This window comes from Chaetura pelagica, unplaced genomic scaffold (assembly GCF_000747805.2).
Source record: "Chaetura pelagica isolate M959 unplaced genomic scaffold, ChaPel_1.0 scaffold82, whole genome shotgun sequence".
Classification (NCBI taxonomy): Eukaryota; Metazoa; Chordata; class Aves; order Apodiformes; family Apodidae; genus Chaetura; species Chaetura pelagica.
In genome coordinates, this window is record NW_009952990.1 from 3,037,549 (window position 1) to 3,060,908 (window position 23,360).

Consider the following 23,360-nt stretch of genomic DNA (forward strand, 5'->3'; position numbering starts at 1 on the left):
ACTCTCTCTATGGCCAAAGTGTATTTTTAATGGCACCATTCTATATAATTACAAGGAATATACAATTATAACCTTAAATTCTACTGAAAAACTGTTTGTGTTTTACTTTCCTGGACTTAGTGATGGAAACATTTAATTATATAGAAGTCTTATTTAAGGCAAGATAATTGCTTTGCTTTGAGTTTTCAATATTCATACACAATAATTCATTCATTCATCAGTCATTATAGCCTGTTGTACAGTATAAAACAAAAGGAGGTGGTTTATAAAAGGCCTGAACTAGATTTCCATGCATTCAGTGACCATAACTAATGCCAGCTCTCCCATATAACTTAGTTCTCACTTAGGCAAGTTTTTTACTATATTGCATGCTGCCAAAACTGATTTCTTTTCAAATTATGCTTCCTTTTTAAAAAATCAATGTTTCATGGAAAAATAAAATATGAAAAAAACTTGCTATTCTTGTAAAATTAATTTATTTACTGGCAATCCCTTTATCCTTGGGCCAACATGCTAATGTTATTAGTCTCTGTCTTTTGGCTGAAAATATCATGAATAAGCATAATTCTTTTCCAAATGAAAGATTTTTAATATATTTAACCAGAACTGGCAATGGCGACTTTGAGAACTCTGCCTTACTAGGCTTAATCTTTATTTTACAACAAAATATGGGCAAGGCTGGCTCAGTAAATATGCTGAACCAGTTTTAAAAAAAAGGCATATTTTGTTGGACTGAACAAATGTGATCGAGAAAGGAAAATAATAAGAAAAAAATGGTAGTGTGTCCATATAAACCTATCTCTTAGTCTTGCACAAGATTGAACTACATGAAGTTGTTTTTATATAGATAAATCAAAGCTTAATATTTTGTAAAGGCTAAGAAAAATAACATTATTATTACTGTTAATCTATTTTTTAAAAAGCTGCAGCTAGTTAAAAATGCCAGGAGACACTTCCCTTTTATGACATTTAAGGTAAGAAAAAGAGTGTAGATTATTTTTTAATTTCTATTCATGCAAATGGGTGGTGCTTCACACATCCCTGAATACATACTGGTTTTTTCTTTCTCTTTTTTTCTGCTGTAAGACTTCCACAGAAGTAATGCAAAGCCTCTAATTGATTCTGTAAAAATTTGGCCTAGTTAGTGTATTTGTTCTGGTAAGCATATTGCTGTTCCATGTACTTTAGTATTTGGCTTCACTTCACATGTTAACAGAGAGGTGATTGCTGAATTAGTCATATGAGTGACAAGTCTAAATGCAGTCCTTAGAAAAATAGGAGTCTTTCAGAAGGGGACTAGCTGGGACCAGAAGCATTTGTGTCCAAGTATTTAAAACACTAACTCTTCCTGTATTCTTTACTTGCTAAGGAAGGAATTTTCAAAGATGCAAGAAGGACCATAATGCAAACATTAATCAGAGTTACCATATAAATACTTCTCTTCTAGTGGATATGATTGACAAGAAATATTTTTAAAAAGCATTTAAACACACATGAATGACACTCCCAAATGAGTCACAGAGTGGTGTTCTTTACTGGATCTTTTCTAGGAACTTGCTCATATTTGCCCTATTAAGATTTGAACAGTGTTTTGTCCAAGTCCTGAGTAAATTTTTCACATAACATCACAAAGAGTTGCAGTTTATACAGATGATACAGATGGACATTGTTCCAATTACACAAAATCAATGAAAATGTCACTTTTCATGTCAGGAAATGTACAGACGGCTAAGAGATAGGCTATTTAACTTTTTCAAATTTCTGTTGATCAAGTGCCAAGTGTCACCTTCTGATCTCCATATATTCTCAGATGTATTTGGTCAGTGGTGTAATCTCTAAAAGGTTCATATGCTTACCTAGATTGTAGCCAGTAGTGAAGTTTGCAAGAAACCCCTTCTTTGTTTCAGACTCGTCTGTGAGGAGGATTACTGTCATCTGGTTTGTTGTAGAGAAGACATCTGACAGTGGGCTTTTTCCTGTATAGACAGCTGTTCTCCAGAACAACAACACATTTAAGCTTTTTTGTTCTTATCTATGTCAAAACGTTTTGAGTTCAAAAGCAAATACTGCTATCACATGAATTCAGTTATTCTCCCAAACCTAACTGCTATCAGACTACAAAGATCAAAGATCAATCCCAAAATTGACTTATCCATATAGAAAAATAAAGTTTGACTAAGAGATAATGCTTCTCTGCTTGTCCACATACATAAGGAATCTTATTAACTAAGATGTTGATTTCCATTGGATTGCACAGAAAGGTGAGTGTGTGAACATTTGGGAAATCAGATGTCAGATACAGTATGCTTTCCCAAGTTTTCCTCTTAATTTCTGAGACACAAAAGTGTGAAGAAACATAGAATAAAATTAAAGAGAATGAATTTCCTTTAATGTTATATCAATTTTTCTCTTCAGCTGTCTGATTACATTCATTTTAGTACCCAATGCTGTCACTTGCCCAAAAGTAACGAGTTTGGTCCTCTGCCGTCTCTGACTTCAACTACGTCATTAATGTTTTCCAGATCAAAAAACTGGAAATGAATTTGAATGTTTTTTCCCTTTTCAGCATTTAAATACCACACACCTAGAAAATAATAACACACACAACAAATTCACCTTTTCAGTTGTTACCTTTGCAGTGTCATTTTAATGTTGAATGATTGGAGGAAAAATAAATGTCTCCTAAACTGTTAAGAATCATCCTAGACACTTGGAAATCTAAATATTATCTTTAAAAGCAACTTTTGTTGTCAAGATCCAAAATTCAGTTGACTCTCATTCTCTCAAACACTTTTGAAAACTGGATTTAGACTCTTAAGACAAACATGCATTTTTTTTACCATTTGTGACAACTGTGAGCTTCCCTAAAGTAACAAAGCTAATTCTTTTTAACTGTGAAAATGTGACTAATAGTCTTATCACTTTATTCTTATTTGATAGCAAGATAATTTTTATAATCAGTCACAGAAGCCTGTCTTTCATGTTAGATGTCTTTTTAGAGAGGTATTTGACTCTGTTTAGCCTCTTTTATCATACTTACTGGAAATCTTGTAATGAAAATTAAAAAACCCCAAACAACTGGTTTTAAACTTTAAAAAGTTGAAAGTATGGAAGTTGAAAAGTTGAAAGGGTGGAAAGTATGTTCTCACTGGTAGGAAGCTAATTTGGTAACTTATGAAATGAGAGCTGTATCTCAAGTGGGACAGAAAGACAAAATTACAGCTTTATCATAGACATCCCAAAACAATTCTCCAGTTAAAGGTGAAGGAGTAAGTAATTTCATTAAGAATTTTATTAAGAAGCAATGACAAAGTTCCCTTCTTTGCTTTATCTATCAACGGTACATAGTGGACCACCTTGAAATATTTTCCCTTCTGGTAGCTGTAGCTTAATTCAAATCAAGTAATATCGGTAGAGTAATGGTGTCTTCTCACTTGTATGCTAAGAAATATTTTAAAAAGAAAGGATCCCTTACAAAATACATACACATTCTTTTCCCCTAGAAAAGGCTAACTATTTAATGGAAGACATAATGGTATTATCCTGACAAATACATTGAGGTGTTATGGTAAAATGGAGACTTTCTGTTGTTGGATTGATGTAAAGATATTTTACATAATAAGTGTGCTGGAATTGGCTTGTCTGAATCCATTCCAAGGGATTATGTTTGTCTTCACTTTTTAATCAACTTTAATCAGTTAAGGAATTTAATCAATTCCTTAGCTTCTGCTAAGTACCATATAGACTTCAGTTAAAAGATCCCACCGCATATGGCTTAGAGCTTTTTCTCTTGACAACATCTGACTTGGGAAAACAGATTCAGTGTCTCTACTCTTATATGGCCAATTTTTTTTCTAAAGACTTGAAGAAGAATTACTTACAAAAAGCTTGATTAGGGTAATTATTTGGAAAGTTTTCAGAGCTGAATGTACTGTTTGGCTCCCATAGTTCAATTGGCCCTCCACAGTCAGCTGAAAAAGAAAACATTTCAAAAATATAATTAATCTATTGTCTTACTTTTTTCACTCCATTGTAACAAAGATAATTTGGAACACGATAATTTATGACGAGAACATTCAAGCTGACTTAATCACTGTAAGGGTTCAATTATGGTGCCATTTGTATAAAGCTTGAACAATTAATTGTGAGAAGGCTACACTCTGGTAAGGACACAAAGCACTGAGGAAACAAGGTGTGTAAGAAATTCACTGTCCTTATTTTTTACTGTGTCTAAGCCATAGTGTTATCTACAGCTATAGTTCATATATTGCCATTTGTGAACTGCTAGTGCTCAGGTGCACAACTGTTTTTGTGATGGTGCTATGAGAATTCTGTCTCACGTAGTTAGTGGAAGGGCACAACCTGTACTTTGGTGATTATTGGTCTGCAAACTGCACGACAGGAAATATGAAGAAAACAACGTGATACTGTTAATTGTATAATTTACAAGTGCATTAATATAAAATCTAGAAAATGTAAAAAATAGAGGTAAGTGCCTCTCTCCCTCAGATGTATTTATGCACTTAGTTTGTATGTGTCTCCTATTATCTGATCAATTTTCTTGTAGCATTAGCAGAGATACTGAAGTATAAAGCCTATTTTGTCATATAAGCAACAAACTTCATAGCAAATAAAACCTTATACTGTTATTTTTGTTTCATCAGGACCCTAAAAACTTTTACAGATCATCTTGTAAATACTAAAAATAACCATTTGATTTTCTGTGAAGCAACTGTTCCAATTTGATCTTTATCATAAATCTGCACATGCACTTATATATAAAAAATTAAATGTATTTAAAAGCAAATATTTAAAAGCAAATATTGTAGATATGCATATACACACATGCACACACTTCCATACCTAGACATAACTAAATGTACTTCATATATTAATCTGTTTCAAGACACATTTTAGATGGTGGTTTACATCCAAAATATTTCAAACTTTCCAAAACTTTACTTCATATTAAGAAATATTATTCATTGTCACTTCAGCTGCACCATCAGAATGTACTTTGGTGTTCTCTCACTTCTGTTGTTTGCAATTACTTTATTAAAAAATAAACAGAGCTCTTCCACCTCTTTGAGGAGATACAAGCTGAGGCCAAAGGAACATATAATTTGTTTTGTTGTTGTTTTATTCTTTCATTTAAAATGGATTTTTTTAACTTTGAGACTTTGGCTAAAATTTAACACTCCCCCCACCACCCCTTATGGCTCAAATCTTATGTTTCATTATATCTGTCAGCATTGCATACTCTGAGCCACTTGGCTGGGGACTGCGTAATCTCCAAGTTCTACTCAGTTTGCCTGTTGAACCCCACTGAGAGGAAGCTGCACTAAATACAAAAAAAGACTTGACAGCCATCTAATAAAAGTTTGTTTCACCAAATTATTCCTGGCAAGAAGCACTGAACTCTCTGAAAGAGAAAGGAAATATTAGCAATGACATATTGACTAACAGGTATATTATGTTTCAGCCACATGGCTCACAATGTGGACTATTTTCTGTAAATGTCATTAACAAGAAATAAACATTTTTTTTTTATTTTTTTATTTTTTTTTATGGAACATTACTGCATGTACAAACACACAACTATTGTAAAACTGCACGAACAGTATATGATTCTTGGCCAGCATCATCTGATTATATGAGCAGAACAAAACCAACATTCTTCATCACAGAACAGGGGCAATTTGTGATGAAATCTGATCCAATGTTGACTACATGTAAGGTACATTAGTAATTATTTTTTCTCTTGGATGGAAAAGCAATAGAAGTAATTGATTTTTCCCATGTGTAGAAAATGTATTTTAAAAATTTACAGTAATCTTTAAGCACATATTAGCATGTAGTTATTAATATAGCTGTCACTGGTTAAAGAACCAAATAGCAGTCAGCACCAATAATCTTGGACATGTCATCCCGCATAATAGATGATTTTCTTAACACTATAGAAAATGCTAAATGACCTATTAATAAAAAGTTCCTCTGTGCTTTGTCCAAAACTCTAATTTATTTTGACATACACATCTCAAGTGTGGAATCTACACTATAATTTCCAACCTATTTTTTCTATTAAAAGGTTATAAATGAATATAAAGAAGAAAGCAATCTTCGTTTTAGATGGATGTATGAGCTGACAGTCTTGTGCAAAAGACAACAGCAAATCCAGCTTTGTTATCCCACCATCAGATTTTCTTTTTTTACTTTTCAATGAGCTTTTGTGGCATTTTATGAATGATGTCAAGCTCTAAGTCTAGAAAAGAAATTGGGTCAGCTCCAGTTCTTTCATCTTTTCTTTGTAGACATGACATTTGTAGTGAAACCATTAGATTTGGTAGTCTTGCACCACATCCATCAACACAATTTCATACTTCTTTGAAGATGATTGATAACATTCACTTTTATTCAGCAGGTTACAGATAGTGTTTATTTAGCATAACTGAAAAAAATTATGCAAACAAGTTTTTCCCCAGCAACAGCTTAGACTGTGGCTTTTGTATCATATTGAAGGACGGTATGGAATCTCTCTAATCTGTTTCATAAAGAGCTATATGACACATGACCACCTCCTTTTTTTGAATATTCAAAATTTCTCATCATACTTTGAGCAGAGATATACAGTTTGAATGACATTCTTTTGGTGTTTTGACAGCAGCATTTAGCTACTATTTACCCTTGGATCATTCCACCATTAATCATTAGACAGATGCTAACTTGTGAGGTGTGTTTACCCACAGCATCTGAAAGATGGCTGGAAGTGTCAGATATCAGCACCTCTCCACAAAAACACTGCAATCAAATTCCAGAACCCACTCTAGTAAACAATGGCTGAAATTACTAATGTTAGTAAAATTGTTTTGCTGACAGAGACATCTTAATGAACTTTGCCTAAACTACCTGTGAGTAAGACTTTTTGTAGAAATCTCTATTTTTCTGAAAGGCTCATGCCTCTCACAATAAATTACAAAGCCTTACTAAATATTTTAGTTTTTGTTTTTTGTTTTTTTTTTCAACAAGCTCTATTGATATCTGTACCAGTTTTGCTCTGAATATATGCAATCTTCCTTCTTTGTTTTACACACATCTTCCCGGTTTATAATGATGGCTACAGATATTATTTTCTCTGAGTGAGATTCTTCTAACTAGCTTTGTGAAACAGGAATGTTTTGAGGAAACTGTCCTTTCCTCTAAAAGGCTCTGCAATGGGTTTGGATCAAGCTGTACAGCCTGTTTGGCAAAGTGCATATGCACTATAGGTAGACTTTTTATATTTAATTAAATTGTACTTGACTTGGAGAAGGTGGCAAAAATGTGCAAACAAAACCAACTCTCCTCCAGTTTCCCACTGAACCAGGGATTCAGAAGAGATGCCAAGAAGACTGTGAGATTAAATGAGATGATTTCCCATCAAATGGGAAAAAAGCTCTGTCTGCTGTTACTAGAGCAAACACCTATTCAATACTCCTGCCTTACCACAAAGAGTAGAGTTAGCAAAGGCAAAGTTGGAAGAAACTGGGCTTAGGTTTTGACACATTCCATAGTTTATGTAAATTCTGAAACCTCTCATGAGATCAGGGAGTCAAGAGAGTACTTTGATTGAGATTTTTTGTCCACTCATTTCCTCTGAAACCAGAATTGCTAATTGTCCTGGTAGCCTTGGTGTTTCTCTAAACTTCTTCAAAGCAAATACTGCTTAGTTTTTGCTTTTTAATGTAATCACATGTAGTAGGAATAGCAATGTAGCCAAATGCATATTGGAAAGAACTCATTCATTCTGAACCTTGTTCCAAATAATACCTCTACTTTGGGTTTTTTTGGGGGGTATTAGTTACTCATATAGATTGTGCTCCATTCTTAAACCATTCTGGCACTATTATATATTTTTTTTCCCCTAAACATGGGATTTTTCAGTGTGCATGTGTTTTCAGAGCTTGGTGAATTTTTACTATTGAGACTTCCACTGATATTGTAATGTGACTTTGCTCATTCTCTTATTCCCCTGCTACATGACTTATGATTTCAAATGTAGAGGGCATAATCTTCCTTCTCTGTCTTCTTTCTTCCCCTTCAGTGTCTTCTTGAAAACTTTAGTAATTAAAGCCTTTAGAGACAAATTCTGAATTCTTTAATTCTCCTTCTCTCTCCAAGTTTTGGAAGATACTGTACAGTCAGCTTAAGCTGTGAATCTTTCAGTTCTGTTGCTATCAATAGAGCCATGGGCAGGGAACTTGATCCCTAGTATGTTATCTTGAAGATAATTTTGTAATGCTGAAGAGAGATTTTTATAAAACTGAAGGCTGAAAATTCTGTGTCACTCATACACAAATACAGTAACTGGAAATGGTGATCAACTGCAATTTAGTGTTTACTTACTGGGAACTGAAGGAACAGTAGTAACATCTGGAATCACTGTTGGCTCTACATATATACTTTCATTACACTTTCCCTCTGTCAGGCCAATGTCATCCAAGGCAATATCACTGGGGCCACGTTTTTTAAAGGCATCAAAAATAACCTGTTAATGAAAAAAAAATACATAATTGTAGCTTAATAATTTTTAAGCTTCCCATGCTGAACCATTCTGTCTTCTGTCTTGAATGCTCTTATTTCCACTGGTGCTACACTCAGGTGAGGGCAGCAGGGATGTGACAGGACTCCGTGTAAAACAAAACAGCACTATGCAAACTAAGTGGACCATTGTAAGGAGTGTAGGAACTTCATATAAATTATGAGCATGACTTGAAACAATTAAATACTTCTAATATATAAATATATGTAATTTTTGAAAGACAAATTCTTATCACTTATCTCATCAGTCCAAACTTCTTCTAACCTAATGGATCAGGATCCTATCTCCAGGAAAAATTGAAATGAATATAATTTATTTGTTATTATGCTTTAATATCCATATATTTTAAGTAATCCTGCTACCAGGGAATTCATGCTGGAGAGATATGGTTAGGTATACCACTCTTCCTGAGATCATAAAACACACATTTCTTGGAAATTTAATGCAGCCAGGTCACAGAAGCATTTACTTCCTCAGATGTTAAACATGTCTTTTTGGTAGTGCTTTTGCATTAGTCAAAACTACTATAGCAGGACAAGCTACCCCAAATACCTATAAAAAGCACTTGTTTTCAAGACTGCAGAAACCATTTAGCATACTCACAGCACTCACTGTTGACATTTTATAATCTATATCAGATTTTTTTAGGCTTTTACCACCTTTGTTTCCTGAAAACATCTGTTTAATGATAACATTGACAATGTTAAGGTTTTCTGTTTTCTACAATGATAATACTTTAAATTCCAGAGCAGGCAAGTGGGGGGATGGCAATTTAAATATGCACTCCAGTTTTCTTCATGCTAACATTTATTTGTTGGTAAATAGTACTAGATACTATATTTGGGGCTGTGGATCATTTGGTTCATTTAGCAGAAAATTCCTATATCAGTTTAGATAAAATAATTTTTAAAAAAACCTAGCAGTTTAACAAACCTTAAAATCAGATGTTTCGTTTAAAGTGACTTGTCCGTAATTCCACTTGTTTCCATAGTTTCCTTCTTTCTGGAAAATGATATTTTCCATACCATACTTATTACTTATACTAACTCTTAAACGGTAAACATTAGTACCATACATGAAATACCTGGAATAGGAAGAGGAATTTTGGTTTTGGTAGAACAAAGTGAAAATTCATTTTATTTTATAAAATGTTTTGTGGAATATGGACTAGTTTGCAGTACATTTATATGAAAAGAAAATAAATCACAAGTTTAGGTTATACATGAAGATTTACTTGCTATTTTGTTATACTTTCTGCAGGGGTCTGGTCAAGCTTCATGACCAAAAAAGTATTTCAGGGATTCTTCATATAATTTCTATATAAAAAATATTTTGTATGCAGAGTGAGAAAGAAAGCACACTAAAGTTAACTGCAAGACTTAAACCTATAAAAGAGTCAAAGTTTCATATCTGGATTTGAAACTGATAATGGAAATCCAAACAGAAGCAGGCTTGTATTGCTGGCATGCTGGGTTGGAGTAGTACTGTATATGAAAGGAAGCTATTTGATTTTATTATTAAATGAAGCATATATATATATATAGGAAGAACTATGGAAGAATACCAAAAGCTTAGACAAAATATATTTGAAGACACCAAAGGCAAACTCAGAATCCGGACTCGCTCTTCTCCAAATCCAAGTCCTGTGGGTGTTGAAAGATAAAATCCTGCAATATAATGAACACATATTAATCACAACAGAATTCCTATTTTATTTTTCTTTCCAAATGTGAGCTTTTACATTAAAAATAATAATAATATCAAGCACAGATAGTGTTGCATGTCTTGGAAGATTCCTGACACAAAAAATATGAAAGGTTATCCCAAGTTATATTAATCAGTCAATGATATATTAAAATTTTTAATATTTTTAGGTTGTTGGACACTCCTCAGAACTAGTCATGAACAAGGAAACTTGCCCTTTTGAGGTCAGCAGGAGATCTGCCTTCTATTTAGGGAAGGCAGCTACTGACCTGAGTGATTTCTACTTAGTTTAGCAAAATGTCTTTCATTTGTCTATGCTTGTGATTTTGAAGAAGAATTTCCTGATGTTTTTATAATCCATATACTAATGGGAAATATGAGTTGTGTGTTGAGGGGGGTGAGAGAATTACTATATTAATGATTTATAGCAAAAGGAAACATAAACAAGAAAAAGATATATTTTTTTTTTTGAGGAATTTGGTTTTTATCTTTTTCTGAGTTAATTCCTTGCATTTGGGATTTTGGACTTCTTGTTGCCATATGCAAATATAATGTGAGGCCAGGCAGTGGAAGCATTGTGATTTGTCACAAGAAAACAACATTAGGCAGAGTTAAAAGTCCTAAAATGAAATTCTTGCTTTATTGAAATAATGGCCTTAATTCATATTAGATTTTATTCCAGTGTGTGTGTGTATATATATATATGTAAATATTATAGTAATAGAGTCCACAAAAATATAAATATATTATTTAAAATATGTATACTATATTGTTATTTCTACTTCTAGAATAACTAATAACTAGAATAACTTCTTTTTCATGTGAGACATTAAGGTACCTGAAAATCAGTCTGAAATCTGACTAGCCTTTCATTTCCTGTGCTGATTTAGAAAGCATGCATTGAAATACACAGTGTTTAGCTTGAAGAAAATTAGCATAGCATTGTTTTTCAGAAAAGGTCTTCATAAAGTCAAAGAGATAGTTCTCTTTTTTTTAAAATTTCAATAATTCTCTGAGCATGCAGAATCAACTGTTGAGTATGTATTAAGTCCTTTGCTTTTCAAGAGCAGAAAAAAAAAAAAAATACAATCTCATTGCATGTATGTAGTAGCTAGATATTAATGATGAAACGGACATTTTTACTTCAAATACAGGCTGTAGAAATATTCAGTATAATACAAACATTATATTCAGCAACATCATACACCTCAGCTTAGATGAAACTCACCGAAACAGACATCATTTAAAATAAATTAGCATTTTCAAGAGAGCTAGAAATCATTGTCAAGTGTTTTATTAAATAAATTTTACATTCTTTCAACTGATTTGTATTCTAGGAGTCCATTGGGTAGATAAAACAGTGTTCTGAAGAATATGTAGAGTATGTGCATTTACTCTGAAAGAGGTGAATAACATGTTGAATAATATTTTTCTTTTCCTGGGAACAACTTCTGCCAGAATACATTGCAATTCTTTTGGGTGTTTGTCCCTGAATGAGTTCTGTACGAGTCTTGCTCAGAATACATATAGCAATTGCAAATCCAAACTGTGTTAATTAATTTTAGCTGGACAGACAAATCAGCTGAGAAACAGACTGGTTTTCCCGTTGAAGCAGGAAAAACTTGCAGAGTCTAATTATGGGATAACCATTAATTATCAACATTCAAAATCTGATTCTTACCAGTATTGTCTCTTGAATTAATCCTCACATTTTATACTTTCACTCTTCTAATTAAGCTGTTTTTTTTAAAGCAGTTGCTGGAGAGTTTCTGTGTTTGCACCAGTGTTGAAAATGAAGTGTGTTTAGTGTGTGATTCTAACTAGGGGCACAGGTGTGATATGTAACCTTCAGTTCAACATCAGATTAAATAAAAATTATTCTGTGACAACCATGAGGATGCCACCATTATATAGGGATGAAATAGATGTGATTTCAATAAAATGTGAGAATACTTGTTTTATTCGTTGTGGTAAACATGAAATTATTTGAAATATAACACTGTTACATAGAAATTCCTGTCTTAGATAAGACACTTCAGTATGCTAATAGCACTGAAACTTTTCAATCCCTCACATTTAAAAAACTTTATATCTTCCTTAATTTATTCTTTTTAGTTTTGCTATATTTCCACCAGATGTCAACCAGTAGCTTAAACTATCTTGCCTGGTAGCCTTGACTCATTTTTATGGCAGAAAAAAATTACATCCCAAATATACCAAATATGAGTAAGTCATTGTACAGTCATATAACATAAGCTTAATCAAGTTTTCCATTAATCTGCAAGTAATTTGTATTTAATCTTACCTGATGTGTTACCAAATGTATGGTCAAAATCAGGACCACTCATAGGAGGAAAGGTAGGGCCCTGAACTCTCTCCCAGTCTGAATCATCATTTAAATCTTGTATCCAGTAACAAAAGCCATCTTCAAAAGCGCAACTGACTTTCTCATAATCTGTGAATAAAAACTTCTAGTAAATAAAAACAACAGAGATGTCAAATATTTCCTCAGAATGACATGAGAATGAGTGTAGAACAATTTAAATTTTTCAATGTGTGAAAAATGGAGCCCATAGTGCCTCAATTTTCTTTTGTATGAAATGCACTGTAATTACTTAATAACTGTGTTCTTTGCACTTGTTAATAAAATAGTCACTGACAGTAGCCCTACACTCATTCATGGACCTTCTTTTTTGATCCTTCACCAGTAATGTGGTGGGGGATTGAGAGGACCCCTTGCATAGCTAATATTAAGGCCTAACCCACATATTTTTCTTTGTTAATATCTGGATTGCTCCAGATGAAAGGTCTCACCACTGGAGTTGAATGCTTTGAAGATAAGTGTTGTGCTCCATGAACCAGGGATGACTCTGACTTTGTCTTTCTCCTTGCTCTTTCTTTGTCTATACGTATTTGCTGCAACATCCTCACAACTTTTCTTGCCATAATATTTTGCTCAGTGTCTTTTCATAGGGCCTTGAAGTGCAGGCCAGCCCCCGGGAAAGGCTTTCCCTTGACAAGAGTTTGCTGGTGCACTGGATGCTTCCTGCAGCATATCCCTTCCCAGTCATATTCCCTATTCACATCCTGCTCAAAATTTAGCTGCTGAAGAAGCCTTGACTTTCTCAATCTGCATCTAATTTTTTTTTCTGACCACTGAAGAACACTGATACATGGATCATACTACTGATTTTTTTTAATTTTTTTAAATTTTTTTTTTTTTTTTTGCAATTGTAGATTTACTGCATCTGGACTTTTTCCATTGCCTATCTACAGCACTAGGTATTTTCCTGAATGTTAGTTTTAACATTTGGGACTACTACTTGTGGCAATGGGTTAGAATATCAAAAACTCTGGAAAGCAGGTACTGTCAGGTAATCACACAATAGTAACTAATGTCAACGGTTCAACAGTAGCCACCAGTGAACAAACTTGCTGAGAGACATCTGATGGAGACATGGCCAGACATTTACTGGTTTGGTTTTTTTTTAACAGATTAGCTTTTTAAGACATCAGACTACTGCTAGATACAGGCCTGTAAGCCTGCGGACAGTCTTCTTCAAATTAATGATTCAATCTTTAAAACAGTATGAAATTTCTCAAAGTCTATCTAATTACTGGACTAAGGCCAGGAAATACTTCTTCACTTTTCATCTCCATTTTGTCAAACTGAAAATATAGTTTCATCAAACTCTACATATACCAAACAAACACACACAAAAATAACACTTACTGTTTAGTTCACTTGCATTAAATGTGGTGTATGTTGCATTAAAGCCATTGTAATTTTCAGAATAATCGGATATAAACTGTGCTGTAGCCTCATGAGAAAATATGCAAATTGTCTCAGCATTAGTCCCTGACAGAGAAGCTGAGAACAAAAAAAGAATAATTAAGTCAGAGAGAGAACAATCCCATGCTCATTAAAACCCCCAGTGCTGTCACAAAAATACAATGGATTGTTTTTTTGAGTCTTAAAGAATGCTTTCTGTCTTGTCCTGTGATCCTGCCTACAATAGCTTCAAAACCCTGAAGGAATTTAGCTATTTGGCTGCATATAAGTATTCTGCATATTCCACTTCTCATTGCACCAGTATAGATATCAGCTGGTGGAGAAGTGTTTCTTACAGTACACATATTCATATCCATGCTTATGATGCTGTAAATGTTCTCATAATTTACAGATATGCACACTGAAAGTCTCTGATACTACAGAGGAATATGAGTTTGTGATGTATATATGAGCACAGGAACAATTGCAATGTTCCAAGAAGTACCTGGACGGGGTGCTACATAATCTTGTCTGCTTTCCATAAAAGATTGGACAAGAGGATCTTTTGAGGTCCCTTCCAACTTGAACAGTTCTATGATTTTGCAGTGTAACATATCTAAATTTTTACTTTAAACTCCAACTTAATTAAATTAACTTATATAATGTGAAAGGAAAGATAGAAGTCATAATACAGTAAAATACTTGCTTTTCTATCTAAAGCTGATATGATACCAGGCAACAACAGATTAGTGACCATACTCAGGATGAAATAAATCCTGAATTCTCTGCAGCTCTGTGAAAGCTTTTGCCCCAACTCTTTCTCTTCTGAAGTCCTTGCCCAATTTTGCACTATAGAGACTTCTCTTTTCTGAGGAGTAGTTATTTACCTACTTGTAAAACTGTATTTTTTAAACAATGCCAAATTATTGTTTAAATAAGTTCAAATATGTATAAAAAAGAGAGATTTCTTAATATATTATGGAAGAATTTATCTAGCCACTTCATAAGAGTAAATGAGTATAAGAAGATCACAGGAAAAAAACCTACATATGCATTATTCCACTTAAACATACACATACAATTTTTTTTTCACTTCAAAGAGCTTACATTGCCACTTAAATTTTATTAATGGAAAAGTGATAGTAGCTGCAAAATAAACTTACCTCTTAAAACCTTTTTTTGTCCTAGACCTTCAAAAATATTTAAATTGTCTGCATATTGTTGTGTATCAAAAGAAGTGAAGTTCACTTTAATGGATAAGCCTTGAGGCACTCTAAAATAACAAAAATAAATTTTAAAATTGTAAGTCATGTTCTGGTAGTAATTTTTTTACTAAAAGAAATTAATTGTGTACTTGAATTATGTTAAGCTCAAAAACAAAGAGAAATTAGATTTATCAAGATTATTAATGGAGATTATCTATTTGGTTAATTTTCGTTTGTAAAATTATCGAAGGAATAGGGCATAAACCTTTTGTAACAGTACAAGTAGTCCTTCACTCACTGGAGTTAGGTATATTTTAGGAACTAAATCTTCTAAGTTCTGAAATCTGATGTTCAGCTGAATAGTTTTTAATGTGTTGTTGTTGGGTTTGTTCAGTTGTTGTTGTTTTTTTTTTTTCCCCTGCATCTCATTAATTTACAATTACTTTAAAATACATATTACTTATATATATAATTGCACTTCTCAGATAGACTTCCTAAACTCAGAGGAGTGGTAGCATGAATAAGAAGATAAAATCTGTCTCCTGAAAGTCCAAAGTAATGTCTCTTATGACAAAAACAGGACTTGCAGGAAGATTTGAGGATCTCAAACCCACTTCTTGGAAACACGTTATCAAACCTAACCATCACCAAGTAAGTTTAATAACAAAAGTTATTCACTTTAACTGAAGTGTAAAAAAACACTGAGTTTTCTTTTGTTGCACTGACCTTCTTTCAGTAATCTATATTTCAGTAGTTTTCCTATTACCTTTCCACTAAATATACATGGCAATGCAAATTCTAAAACTCTACCATTATGGTCAGCTTAGCTTCCTATAACACTATTGCTCAATTATTTCTTTTCAACAGCAATCTGCTGGTGCTTATGTGCACCGATTAGTAGATAAACGTGAAGCAAATATTTGAATATTTGTATTTACTTTTTTGGTTTTGTTGTTTTGTATTTCTCTGTAGGAAAAACATCCTTGGTTTGAAAAGAGTTAAATATATAGTTGAAAGGCAATCTGTCAGAAAACTAATCTTTCAGAAAGCTAATCTTTCAAGGAAATGTTGAGAATACTGGTTTTGCTTTTAGAAGGGGAGAAGTTAAATCATTTGGGGAGGAGTTAAATTGTTTGGAAATGGAAATTTTTTCCTAAATATAATGAGAAAACCTTATCTGACAAAGAAAAGCAGAAGGGGAAGATCTTGGATATGTTATAGGGTGACTTTAAACACATTTTTATATGGATAACAAAAATACCAGGACAAAATGTCTCTCATTGGTTACTGGAAATCACAGAAGGCTCCCTCATAGAAGTGCTTCTGTTCAAAATTTGGGTGCCACATTGAATTTTTCAGGCCTTTGCTGGCAGTGTTACCAGATTTTTTTAAATCAGATACCCAGATAATAAAACCAGACGGTTGTTGTGGGCTTTTTTTTTTTTTTCTCCTGTAATTATACTGATCTGCAACAATTGTACTGTATTACTTGCAATTACCTACATTTATTTCCAAAATAAGCTTTTGCTTGCTACATACCTTGTATAGATATCTACCTAATAAAAACGCTTCTTGCATCTATTGCAGCATTTGAAACAAAATTAACAGTTTAGAAAGAAACAGTACAACTGAGACATGATTATTTATTGTGGTCAAATTCTGCAACACTGTGAACTGAGAAACAAGTCAGGCATATATTCTGAAGGATACAATCTTATGCTTATCCTGTGACAAGCCCTGAATTTTAAAACCAGGTGTAGCCAGCAAGTATTGGTGAATAGTATTGCTGAAGCTGAGAAGGAACAAAGATACTAACGAGAAGGAACACTATGACTTTCTTTTTTCTGAAGTGTCAAGGTGAAGAAAAAAGTCCTGAATAAACTCAAAGGTTAGTACTTTCAAAGGAATTCTGGGAATTAGAAGTCCAAATCTTATCCAGTTTAAAAGGCTTCTATGAAATCAATACTTATCAGAATCAAAGAATTGCCATTATTATGAAGCCATGGTAAAAATTACTATCTTTCAAAGCAGTAACTTGTGAGTTAGCAGTCATTATAGGGACTTTAGGAGCTTCCAACTTTCGATAAATTAGCTTTGTTGTGTACTTTAGGATGAGATTTATCAGACACTATTGTTATCTTTTTATCTCCCTGGCCTATGAAGTGGACTTAGCATGTTTAAGTAAGATAATTGTTCCTCTCTCCAGGTATACACCTTGATTAAAAAATTCTACTTCTTTTGCTTAGTCCTTAAAGGCATTTGGTGTTATTATGTCAAATGATACTCGTAAAATTTTAAATTGTATTCCTAAATGAGTTAGGAGCACAGATGCTGTTATTGCCCAGGTGGAATGTATACCTGCAAATGACAAAGGTATTATTGAAAATTCTATCTGCTAGTAACAGTGCTATCCCATAAAAATATTGCTTAAAGATTAATACTTACTGTACAATTTTGAAACAAATATCTTGCAATTATTTTGTGGGGTTTTTTTGTTGTTTTTTTGTTGTTTTTGTTTTATCTTACAAATATGTTCCCATGCATGTATATAATACACAAGATTTCTCAAAATCATACCTAAGAATTTTTGTAAGTGGTAAAATTATTGACATTGTTCTGGTTTTAGGTATGAAAGTTTTAATGTAAAAGTTACATAAACACAAAGGATATAATGGTATTACAAATTTTTTCTGTTAGGTTATTTGGAAATGCAAACAAATGGCATAAGGTTCTTGTGCAGGAAACCAAATCACTTCATAATAAAAGAAAAAAAGTGTTAGGTAAAAAATTATTGGAAAATGGCTTACAGTATAATCCATTGGCAAACAATATTTGCATTATATGGCTTTGGATAATTCATAGAGTGAAAGAACCCAGAGGAATCAGTCAACATAAATTTTCCATCACAAACTGCAGCTGTAAAGATATAATGAAGAACATTTGTCAAAACACTATTTGAAAAACAGAATCAGAGCCAAAATGAGGGCAACCTTAGCTATTGATTTACATGGATTACCTTGGAAATGCTTCATAAGTAACAGTGGAAAGACAAAGTAACACACTAACAACTTTCTCCTGTTTTTAATTCCTAGGACTATTTGATCATAGAACCCCAGAATTTTAGGGGCTGGAAGGGACCTCAAAAGATCATCTAGTCCAACCCCTCTGCCAGAGCAGCGTCACCCAGAGTACATCACACAGGAACGCGTCCCTCTGTGCTGGACTTTCTCAAGGAGTTCCCTGTCCTTGAACTGAGGGGCCCAGAACTGGACACAATGTTCCAGATGCAGCCTCACCAATGCAGAATAGAGGGAGAGCAGAACCTCCCTTGACCTACTAACCACACACTTTCTAATGCACCTCAGGGTGCCATTGGCCTTCTTGGTTACAAGGGCACATTGCTGGCTCATGGGCATCCTCCTGTCCACCAGGACCCCCAGGTCCCCTTCTCCTACACTGCTCTCCAGCAGGTCAGCCCCCAACCTGTACTGGTACATGGGGTTGTTCTTCCCCAGATGCAGGACTCTACACTTGCCCTTGTTGAACTTCCATCAAGTTTCTCCCCATCCAACTCTCCAGCCTGTCTAGGTATTGCTGAATGGCAGCACAGCCTTCTGGTGTGTCAGCCACTCCTCCCAGTTTAGTGTCATCAGCAAACTTGCTGAGGGCACACTCCGTTCCCTCATCCAGGTCATTGTTGAAAATACTGATGTCAAATTACTATATGAGAAGAAAAGCAATACATTTAAGCCACCTTTAAATTTGAGACAACCCAAGTAATCCAAACAATTAATATCCAGTGATTGGATTCAACTAATCTAACTGTCTTTGATTTAATTTAATTTTGTACATTTGTGAGGAAACAGGATCTTGCCTTAAATTTTTAATCCACAGCTACTTTAAATCAGGAAACTGTTTGCACTACCAGAAACAATTTTATATCCTGTGAATAAAAGCAAGAAGAGATACAGTTACTTATTGCTATATCTGCTTTTATGAGCTTCCTAGTTACTTGCCTTATATGTTACTAAGTACTCAAAGATATAAGTAGATATCAAAACTTCTTTGCCAGCTATGTAATCCATCCCCCTCAGGTAAATGTCATCCATCATCACACATTTTTTCAAAAAGCTTTTACTATTTTTTTTCTCTTGGTGCTGCTATTCCATCCTATGCATGTTCTTTGGTTTTAAAATCAGCTATTTAAAAGAAAAATATTTTTAATCCTCAGCATGATTGAAAATGCTAATTCATGCAGCATTATTTTATTTCAGCAGACACTGAAGCACTGTTGAAGCTTTTGCTGTATGTCTTGAACATTATGTTAGGTTTTTCTTCAGTTTTTCAGAAAGTATTGTAGAGCTTTCAAATCAGTACCACACATGATTGTCTGGAGAGGTAAGGACAAGTTCATCAATTTGAGGCAGATAATCAGAAATTAGGTGGAGCTTTTCCTTAACATTGGAAATGAAATCATACTAAAATGAGTATTCAAATTATGAATAATCAATTATATTGAAAAGCAAATGGAAATTTTATTAAGTACAGTCCTTCTGTGGGAACTGATGTATTACATGATAAATTAGCACTCTTTGTTTATTTATTTTAGAAGTGTGAAATTATTTCCGACTACTACCGTACCAAATACAACAAAAAAATTAAGCTTTGTTTCAGCAAGTTTCAGTTGCACTGTTAGCAGAGACTGCAGAATTGACTTCACTAATGGTGATTTATCTAATGCATGAGCTGGAATGGAAACATACTCCCTTTTGCAATTTTCATGGCCTTTGAGAAGAAAACAGAACACATTATTTTAGTCTGAGTAAAGAGGTGTGTGAAAGAGAGGGTTACTATTCTAGATGAGCTTTCTAGCTAACTGGGCTACAGCTTTAGAGATGGGTATTTGTACAGAAGTACTTTTTTGGTCCATTTTAATTCATGTGTTTCCCATCCTTACCAATGGGCTAATGTTTACAATCATTTCCCATTGAGAAGAATAAAGTCGGTTTTGGGAGGAAGGAAAGTGCCCAGCTTGTTATTAATGAAGTGTGAAAAAAAATGGTTTTTAACAAGTGGTTAGCAAGACACATCCTGATCTAAAAGGAGTTAATAACACTGGCAGTGATAAAAGAGATATAACACACTGTTCTAATAAAAGTAATGACAAATTTTGCTCCTGACAACAATTAATTTAGTTTGGTATTTTTCTTTGTGTTTTGTTTTTTTTTTTTTTTGGTTGGTTGGTTGTTTTTTGACCCTTTATCTCTTAAGAGACAGTGAGTAACTTGAAACAGGACAGAAAGATTCAGGGAAAATTGCCTAGGCTGCTCAGTGATTCCTTGTTGCAGGTAGGAGGCAGGTGGCTAAAGCCAGGCAGGGTCACAGAAGTTGTCACATATCTGCCTTCTGGAGCTATCAGAGAAGCTTTTGTTGTTCTAAGTACACAGGAGGCATCTTTTGTAGGAACCACTATCACTGCTTGCCAAACATGCATCTAATTTGTTGTCCGTTTCTATTTGTTGAATACAGGGCACATTAGGAGGACTTAAACCTGTGTTCTTGAATTGCAGGAAGAAGCTCACCAAACCGGTCAGATCAAGCCTGTACATTTCACTTGACAGGACCTCTCTGTACCAAGAACAGTACATTATGTTCTGGTTTACATATGATTAATCTCTCTTAGTACTGCAGTGATGCTGTGAGGTAGGTAATCACAAAATGTTAGCCTAGACATATGACTGCATAGAACCTGCAGAGAGAAACACCTCCTAGACTCAGCCTCCACTCTCACTCTCCTTACACTTATGTGCGACATGGCTGCTTTTCAGCATTGCCCATTGTTGCTGTTCAGACTTCCACCTTTCTCTAGAGACCCTTTCATTGAAATTGCTAACTGCAAGTTTACAATGCCTTTTGTTACTGTACTGCATTGCAGAAAGAAGCCTTTCAAGATAATTTTAATTAATAAAACAAAAAATGAATGTGTTCCATTTCCTGAATCTCTGCTGATAATCTGAGATTTTGCTGAATTCTGTGTAATGCATAAGAGGAATATTAAAATTCATCCTTGTATCTTATATTTTAAAACCACTAACATATTCTAAAACCACTGAAGTATTCTAAAATTTCAAGTAATAGTGGAAATAACAATCAAGATGAAAAAAACAAAGTGGTTTTAGGGGTAGCAATCACTGAGAGCAAGAACACTTGTAGCACAAATTATGAATTGGCTGTAAACCTCATTGTGAAAATCTGCTGCTTCTGAAAATCTAGACAATGTTAGTTTCTGTATTAAGTTACTCTAAGGATGTGCATATGACTTATTGTCATTCATTCTATTGTTTTTGCAAAGTCTGCTAAGAAACCAAAATACATAAATTCAAGAAATCTCTATGGAAAATTTTAGGACTGAAAATATAACATGAGAGTCATAGAGCAACAATTTGTCCTCCAGCCAGAATTATATTTTTGTCAGTTTCTGAGCCGAAACAGCTAAACTAATGGTAACTGAATGAATTGCTTGGAACTACTAGGCATCCATGAAGAGAAACTGGGGCAAACCATCCAGCTTCCTGAAGTGTACTGTATCTAACTAGTTTTATTATGACATTCTGTCTATTTTTACTTGCATGCACATTCCTGAAATTTTCAGCTCAGTTTTGCACATAGTTTCATGAAAACACTGTTTGAGAAATCATCCTTATTTACAAAGAAACAGGGCATTCACAACTTATATTTGTTAGAGATTCAGGGAGAGATGCAAATTAGGTCTAAAAGCCATGTGTGTAAGAGGCTAAGACTCAGCTGAGAAACTCTGTTAAGGCACAATTCATATTTGAAACCACCGTGTATCTTCCATGGCACAGCTGAGTTATGTCTACATAGCTTTGACTGCAAGTAGGTGAGCTTATTTTTGTCTGTATCTACCAGTGTATGAATATCAATTGCATTCTCTCCTATATAAAGGTCTGATGGTAGTATCTTTAATAAAATGTGAGCAAAATTCTAAACTCGCACCTAGTAATTCATAGTAATTAAAAAACATTCACTTTAATCAGATGTATAATACTACTTTTTGAGTAGTACTATAGCAGTAAGTATCTGCACACTTATTTAGTCTAGTTAAAGCTGCTTCAGGACTTTCTGATTTCCTCAATTGTAGAGGGGCCTGCTCAGACCCCATCATTGTTATGATATAGCTGGAAGCAACATTTACATGTGTTTCAATGGATAGCATACTGAAGTATTTTGATTGATATTTTTCCTCAGAAGTTCAGCTAAGTCTCCTTTCAGAGTTGGCTGAACTCAGAAAAATGCAAGTAATGGGCAGGTTTGCAATTCAACTTTATTTTCTGAAGAAAATTCCACCTGTGGCAGAAGGGGTCAGCATGTCACCAGCCTTCAGAATAAGGCTTGCAGATTTCAGAAAACCAAAGAAAACCAAAACAAACCAAACTTGCTTGTTACTTGCTTGTTAGTTTTTAAACCAGAACTCAGCATTTTACATGTTTCTGAAAGCTCAGACCAGACTTCCCCCATCATTGCTCTCAGGGAAGCTCAGAGAGCTGTTCTCACAGCAGAAGGGAAATAAGTTCTCTATACTTCTAGCACCAAATTCTGTATTTTAAAAAAACAAACCAACCAACCACTCAGAGTTTACTGTTCCAGCTTCTCCTAAAACATTTGGAAAGATCTTTTTGCAAGAAAACTTCACAGATTTCTAACTGAGAGCAGAGCCTGTGAAGAGCAAGAGACTGAGCAGGCAGCACTAACACGAATACTTCCCTACCAAAAGCTGCATACACACCTTTTGGTAATCATCAATAGAGTCAGACTCCTTAGAACAATTTCATGGTGCTCACTACTCCATGGAGCAGTGGCTGCTTTGCACAAAAAAGTGCTCAGTGAAACTAGGCCATAAAATAAAGACAAACAAACTCACTGGCACTGAAGGATACAACATTTTTCTGTTAAAAAACAACTGGGTTTTGGGTTTTTTGATGAATCACAGAAGGGTTGAGATGGGAAGGGACCAATGGAGGTAAACTGGTCCAACCCCCTGCTCAAGAGCTGGCTGCCCAGATTTTCACATCATCATCTT

At 34.1% G+C, this 23,360-nt stretch overlaps 1 protein-coding gene across 1 annotated transcript in view; it reads right to left on the reverse strand.

Moving 5' to 3' along the window:
- Positions 1-23,360, reverse strand: part of TMPRSS15 (transmembrane protease, serine 15) — a 129,961-nt gene that overhangs the window by 17,402 nt on the left and 89,199 nt on the right. The window contains exons 9-19 of the mRNA XM_009996512.1: positions 18,067-18,175; positions 15,218-15,327; positions 14,016-14,153; positions 12,588-12,737; positions 10,143-10,245; positions 9,512-9,662; positions 8,383-8,524; positions 3,882-3,971; positions 2,459-2,584; positions 1,857-1,988; positions 484-492 (exon numbers count right to left, since the gene is read on the reverse strand). Coding sequence (XP_009994814.1) covers positions 484-492; positions 1,857-1,988; positions 2,459-2,584; positions 3,882-3,971; positions 8,383-8,524; positions 9,512-9,662; positions 10,143-10,245; positions 12,588-12,737; positions 14,016-14,153; positions 15,218-15,327; positions 18,067-18,175 — 1,260 coding nt within the window. The remainder of the gene's footprint in view (positions 1-483; positions 493-1,856; positions 1,989-2,458; positions 2,585-3,881; positions 3,972-8,382; positions 8,525-9,511; positions 9,663-10,142; positions 10,246-12,587; positions 12,738-14,015; positions 14,154-15,217; positions 15,328-18,066; positions 18,176-23,360) is intronic.